Source organism: Nelumbo nucifera, chromosome 5 (assembly GCF_055504915.1).
Source record: "Nelumbo nucifera cultivar China Antique chromosome 5, China Antique-T2T, whole genome shotgun sequence".
NCBI classification, from domain to species: domain Eukaryota; kingdom Viridiplantae; phylum Streptophyta; class Magnoliopsida; order Proteales; family Nelumbonaceae; genus Nelumbo; species Nelumbo nucifera.
Window position 1 is genome coordinate 82,162,795 of NC_142653.1, and position 6,437 is coordinate 82,169,231.

Here is a 6,437-nt window from a genome sequence, read left to right on the forward strand (position 1 = left end):
GTTTTCCTTGATGCAAACAGCAAACATAGACACCATAGTCCATATATACTGTTTTCAATAGACTTATAGACCCAAATTTTCCATCCTCGTCCTCGCTATAAATTCCTCAACCACTGAATTGAATATCATCTCAATTATTACATATTTACATGTCTACAACCATTGATTGATTACGCCCAGTTCCCACCCTTTCGTTTTTTCTGAGTATTTATATTTTGAAAAAAAAAAAAAAAAAAAAAAACAGAACCAGGAGAAACAGTAGAATATTAATCTTAACACGTCCATAGAACCTACAAGCTAATAACGACGCCATACACCTGCCTTGAACGAAAAGGATGGGAGTGGAGGAATCATTTGAGCCAAAGAGTGCAGGTGTCATACTTACGGTTTTTAGAGGAGGTGTTGTGGCGCCGTGTCCATGTGCCTGGAAGATTGATTAGCACTCCTCAGAAAAACAATTAAAATTAGAGCTAAAACCTTAGAAAACAACAAAGGCCAATTACCATCTCTGTCTCCGTTTGCCGTCTGGTGCTAGAGGCAAAATGGGATTCGCTGTTAACAATTATTTCTTTTCCACACTCTTTACGACTCCTCTGGAAAATGAGGTTTTCCTGAGGAAGAAATCGTTCTGCAATTTCATGGTAGCTAAGTCTCTCTCTGAGACGAATACAATTTCCTGTAAAATGTCACAAAGTGGAATTGAAGAAAATTCCACCAACAGAAGAAGCTCCAAGTCCAGGATGGATGAGTACAATATAGCTATGAAGAGAATGATGAGGAACCCATACGAGTACCACCATGATATTGGTGAGCTTTTTCAACAACTTGCTTCAGTTGCGTGCCCATATTGTTATCGTTTTCTTGTTCTATTTTAGTTTCAGATTTTTGGGTTGTTTTATTACTTATTTTGAAGTGGGCTTTGGTATGTTATAAGTTCCCATTGAACAGGTAAAGTTGTTATCTGCATTTCTGTTCCGACCAACTGGGTTTTGTTAACCTTAGCTTTATGCGAATTTCTCCGTTCATCTGTTGTTTCTTTCAATGGCCAGATATTCAAAGCTTCCTTTTTCTTGTCAATATTTGTTTTGTTTTGAGTTTTTCCGTTATTTGAGGTATATTCTTTTTAATTTATGAGGGAATTTGAAAAGCCATAATTTCTTCTTTTTTATCCAACTAGTTTCTTCGTTTAAATGATTTTTTATACCAACCCTTTCAAGTTCATATTTCTCTACTCGATCCTCTTTTCTTTTGAGATGGATTGCATGTTTGACCATCAACTACATGGGCTAATCGTTGTAAATGAATAGGAGGGAGAGTTCTTGAATATATTCTTGTACAATTGGACCGTTCGTCAATCAGATTTATTGTTAAAAGAGGGAGTTTTTTGTTTCTGATTCTAACAATCCATTAATTGTTGGAAAGAAGTCTGCTTTTGTTTCTGATTCTAAAATGTTGTTATTCACTTATTTTCTCCAGATAGTTTTCCGCCTAATCTCCATAAACCATGAGTCTGAGCACATGAAAATTAAGCAAAAGTAATCTCATGCCAACTTGATTATGATTAATCCATGAATTAGTAGTCTGGTTCTTTATATTCAACAACCAGTATCCCTCTTTTCCGGGCTTCTGTGGACTATGAACGTCTTACTTCAAGATTCACCATTCTTCAGGTGGATTATTACTCCCTACGGTTATATACCTATAAGATTCTGGAGTAAAAGTTCTTTATTCGTAAATATTCCATGTTTGATTCCTAAGTCACATGGAATATAACTGCATATATTTCTTGCTGAATTAATTGGTTCCGAGATACTTTTAATCTGGGATTCTCATCAACTAAAGCATGATTTTGCAAACCCACATAATAAAGATCTTATGTGGCAGAGCTGCAGAGATATTAACACCATTCAACAGTTGAACGCCATGTCTATGATAATAAGGCATTGAGATAATGATAGAATTTCTACAACAACATCACTGTGCATGGCTGAAACCTTTCCTCTTGATTGATTTCTGATAAGAGAAGCATTTACTTTCTTTTATTGTTTGACGACGATTGCTGTGCTTGGGAGTTTTTGTTTGAATATTTGAAATCTGCAACTGAAAAGCCATTTCTTGGTACTATAGCAAGATCCCAGGCTGAGAAGTGTGAAAATGGGTTCCAAGTCTGAGTGGCCACTTCGTGCAAAATAGTGCAGGAGATTAGGTCTGTACCCAGTCCACCCTTTATAAGACCCCAGATAACTGGGACAAGCATTGGGCAGCAGCCTTGTTCATCTGAAATCTGCAATTGTTGTGATGGTCAATTTCCTTACTTCTACAGAAAATAAAAAGAAAAACAGATTCTGTTGATCTCAAATTTATCAGAGTTACAATGTTATGTCCTAAACTAATATGCAATGGAATAATCAGAATAAAGGATCTTGAGCACTATTATGTGTTATTGCACTTTGTCCTTTTGGATTCATGAACATTAATACAACTGCTTGTGTTGTTAAATTTTAAAGTGCTCTTTGTGGTTGTGAGACTAATGTAATTTGTTTTTCCTTTTTCTGTTTTCAGGTATGAATTACACACTCATAACTGACAATGTTATTGTTGGTTCCCAACCTCAGAAGCCTGACGATATTGATCACCTGATACAGGAAGAGAATGTTGCCTATATTCTAAACTTACAGCAGGACAAGGACATTGAGTACTGGGGAATTGACATAGAATCTATAGTCGGAAGATGTAAAGAACTTGGCATTTGCCACATGAGAAGACCTGTAAGACAAGTTCTCTCTTATGTTTAGTTGATTGTCTCTGTAGTAGATATGTGGTTTCTGTCCAGCAGATCAAGTGGGACTCTGTCACTTATCACACAAAAGAAAAAAAAGTGAGGTTCTGTCAAGAATATGATACAATGAATATAGTATGTCGGTATGTCCCAAAGTTCTAATGGATTCCATATGTGGAACACTTGCTAGGAAAAAACCAATCTACTGGCTACTGGAACGATCCAAATGGTCTTGTCAAACCTTTCTGAAACAATTGTCATAGGGATAGTTGGAATTTGTTAGGCACAGAGAATTTAGTTGGCCTTTTGATTTCTTCATCTTATATGAAGGGCTCACCAAGTAACTAGGGGGTCCTTTTGTTGTATGTACAAAACTGCAAATGCCTTCATTATAAAATGATGAAAATGCTTCTGTGGTTTCTAAATGGAGGACAAAGTCTGCTCTATACTTAGATGGGCTTTATTGTTTGGACTGGATTTGTACTTCCCTATATAAGTTGTACTTTACAAAAGCTATATATCTGCTTCCAAAATATAAGGAAAAGGAAAAAGTCATTTACATTGTTGGATGCCAATGTGGGAATTTCTATCTTCCATGCCAATGTGAGACACCTGTAATCTTATAATACCATAGCTGCCAAACATATCTTGCAGAAAGAACAAAATTAAGTGAATGGATCATTGTCACTTTTCCTACCATAAGCAACCCATCTCTTAAGAGAAGGGTTCGTAGAAGGTTGTTCTTCTGGGTAATGCATGCTAATGGAAAAGATAGGGTTGTCAAAATAGAAAAAAAAAAAAAAAAAATTCTTAGTTCTGAAATAAGGAATGGAAGTACACAACTAAACATTGCTAACAAAATTTTTTGGTGGTGCTATTGATCAAGGAAAAAAGGAAATGAAATGATGTTTTATCATACATAAATTGGATTCACCAGGAAGAGAGACTATTCTGTAAACCAAATTATGTATAACATAATATTATTGAGGGACATGACTGTCAAGTGGAAGCATACATATATATGAGGTAATATTTTAAAAGGTATCACATGAAACAAAGTTAAGCCATGTCCCCATTACTCCTATAAATATGGAGTGTTGAATTGCTAAGGAGTTCATTACAAGCAATAGATTTTTGTATTATGTGAATTACATGCGAAACATTTTTGTCTCGTTTCCTTGCTTTTGGGATGGGTAGGAGGAAATATTCTTTTCAAAAAGCTCTTGGTCATGTGTGAAAATATTAGCAGCAACCATGGGGCTATGCGCGATGTTCATGTTACCTGAATCTAGAAAGCCAAGTGGTTGCCTGAAAAAGAATTTTGGCTAGCTGAGTTGATAGTAAGGAAACAAAGTCAGGATTAGTATTTATGTATTCCTATATGGGTTATCCTCTGAAAATTTGTTGGTATTAAGGAAAGCGTCAGGATATTGTTCTTCTGTACCTCTATTTTTATTTGACTAGAGAAATATTAATTAGAATGGCTACTTGTTGTCTTCTGTAGGCAAGGGATTTTGATCCCGATTCCTTAAGAAGCGGATTACCTAAAGCCGTTTCTTCATTGGAATGGGCCATATCAGAAGGAAAAGGAAGAGCTTATGTGCATTGTACAGCTGGATTGGGGAGGGCCCCAGCAGTTGCAATTGCATATATTTTTTGGTTCTGTGGAATGAATGTAAGTCTTTATCCTGCATATATGTTATCCATCCTCTCAAGGCTATTTTTCTATTTTATAATGCAATTTGTTCATTTTGTCTGAAAATTTTCTGCACGGTACCAGTCTACCACTAACAATTACTCACCAAGCCTGTAAATGTTGACAGAGTTGCTAGGTTTTACAATTACTCACCACACGGTACGAGTGTGTGCTTTTGTTTTATTTGAATTCTGTGTTAATCCTTGTTTCTTTTCTCTTCTCAACTTAGAACAAATTATAAATTTGGGAAAACCATTCTCATCATGGTTTGCATTCATGGAACAGTTGAATGAGGCATATGACATGCTTACCTCAAAGAGGCCTTGTGGGCCGAATAAAAGAGCAATACGTGGAGCTACCTATGATGTAGTTAAGAACGAACCATGGAAAGAGCCTTTTGAGAGCCTTCCAGAACATGCTTTTGAGGATATAGCAGTTTGGGAAAGGAACCTGATTCAAGATCGAGTTCGAGCCCTCCGTGGAACTTGAAAATGAGCTTTGGGATTAAAATTTCAGGTAAATGCCATTCCGTTTTGTGAACAGGATAGCAGACATCCTTTGTATAATTTCAGTTTCAACCTCATCATCAATTGCCAGGGACCATGATATCTGACTTGCATGGCATAGAAAGGAAGCTACTTCTTCTTGACAGTCCAATGTGAAGCCTTTTCTGATTTCTGAGGATGATGATGATTGATGCCTCACCTGGTCTTGATAAAGGCCCAAATTTGGTCAGCGGTTGCCCATTTTTGCATTATATACTTTGGTGACTATCGAATTCTCGAATCAGTTAATAACATGGCTTCTTATACTTGTGTAAAGAGGGAATGTAATTAACGAATACAACAATTAATGCCCATAGAAATGGGATGTTAATTATTTGATTCAATAAGTTACTTAAATTTGAGATCATGCCACACTCTGAATTGAGCTGTTATGCTATTCTATTTTAATAACGGGTAACTACTAGTCACTTTCCTGTGATGAGCTTTCTTATCCATGAACGATTTCCTCCTTTTAGGAGGAAAAAATGAACTTTGTATGGCTGATTAGGTAACAGGTGCAGTTTTATCGTCCTTCGTGTTCCCTGTAACTTTACAAATAGATATAAGGTATCATTTAACTACTGGGAGAGTTGTGGCTGGTAGACGAAACTGGTGGGGAAAAAGTAAAAACAACCTTGTTTTTGCTTTTGTTATGAATGAATCAAGATAAGGTTTCTTGCAAATTAGAACAAGTTCATCCGTTTGTATAGTTAATCGAATTTGAATTTGGATATGACCTCATTCGATTCAATAGATATATAAATTCAATCAATTATTTAATTCTTATATAATGATCCATTTACACCCCTATTTTGACAACTTTTAATTTTAAAGTACTGAAAGAACCGGCAAATATGCAGCCAATTAGGCTATGTTTGTTTTGAAGGTTTTCCTACTTTTTGTTTTACCGTCAAACCAAACACAGATTAAGGTTGAGCATGACAGAAAAGTGGAGGAGAGAAGACAGGGGAAGTGAGAGTATCCAACCGTACTTTTAAGTTTTAATTCATCAACTTAGAGAGGATTTGCCCACACTGTTGTTTGATCGCAATTGATATGAGCTTTGCGTAGTGCCGTCCGGACAATTCAGGAGTTGTGGAATCACTAAATCGGGGCGTGACGGGCGTCGAGGTAAGTGAAAATGAAACCAATATCACATGTTTGATGGCCTAAGAGGCTAATAATATATATATGCAATGGATTAACTCCCTTCCAGTCCAATGTCCAAATGCAATAGTCAGGCTATGTGCTTCCACTACTGTTCTTCAATATATATATATATATATATATATATATTAGAGAGAGAGAGAGGCTATCAGTTATCACTCCTTTGTTTGATAAAATAAAAGTAGATGGAAAAAGAAAGGAGTCATGCATGCGATTTAATTGATAATTTACTTCACCCTTAGGTGACGGG

The 6,437-nt window shown here is 36.1% G+C and overlaps 1 protein-coding gene across 3 annotated transcripts; it reads left to right on the forward strand.

Annotated features, from left to right (window-relative positions):
• The first annotated feature begins 266 nt into the window (after positions 1-266).
• On the forward strand, positions 267-5,387 carry LSF2 (dual specificity protein phosphatase (DsPTP1) family protein). Of its 3 annotated transcripts, XM_010253802.3 has the most exons (5): positions 272-807; positions 2,563-2,768; positions 4,284-4,454; positions 4,761-4,991; positions 5,073-5,387. In XM_010253802.3, the coding sequence occupies exons 1-4, from the start codon at positions 543-545 to the stop codon at positions 4,962-4,964; spliced, it is 846 nt and encodes a 281-aa protein (XP_010252104.1). In that variant the 5' UTR covers positions 272-542; the 3' UTR covers positions 4,965-4,991; positions 5,073-5,387. The 3 variants fall into 3 exon arrangements, 2 of the variants coding, with proteins under 2 accessions (XP_010252103.1, XP_010252104.1); XR_002022503.2 differs by lacking the exon at positions 5,073-5,387 and having other exon boundaries at positions 267-807; positions 4,284-4,634; positions 4,761-4,900; XM_010253801.3 differs by having other exon boundaries at positions 270-807; positions 4,761-5,387.
• Positions 5,388-6,437: the final 1,050 nt, after the last annotated feature.

What these genes read in the sequence shown, in the direction of transcription:
- LSF2 (XM_010253801.3), top strand. Translation starts at nt 543, where the DNA reads ATGGGATTCGCTGTTAACAATTATTTCTTTTCCACACTCTTTACGACT. An exon ending in CGAGTACCACCATGATATTG is followed by an intron (nt 808 to 2,562) that starts GTGAGCTTTTTC and finishes TTCTGTTTTCAG; the next exon opens with GTATGAATTACACACTCATA. An exon ending in TTTGCCACATGAGAAGACCT is followed by an intron (nt 2,769 to 4,283) that starts GTAAGACAAGTT and finishes TGTCTTCTGTAG; the next exon opens with GCAAGGGATTTTGATCCCGA.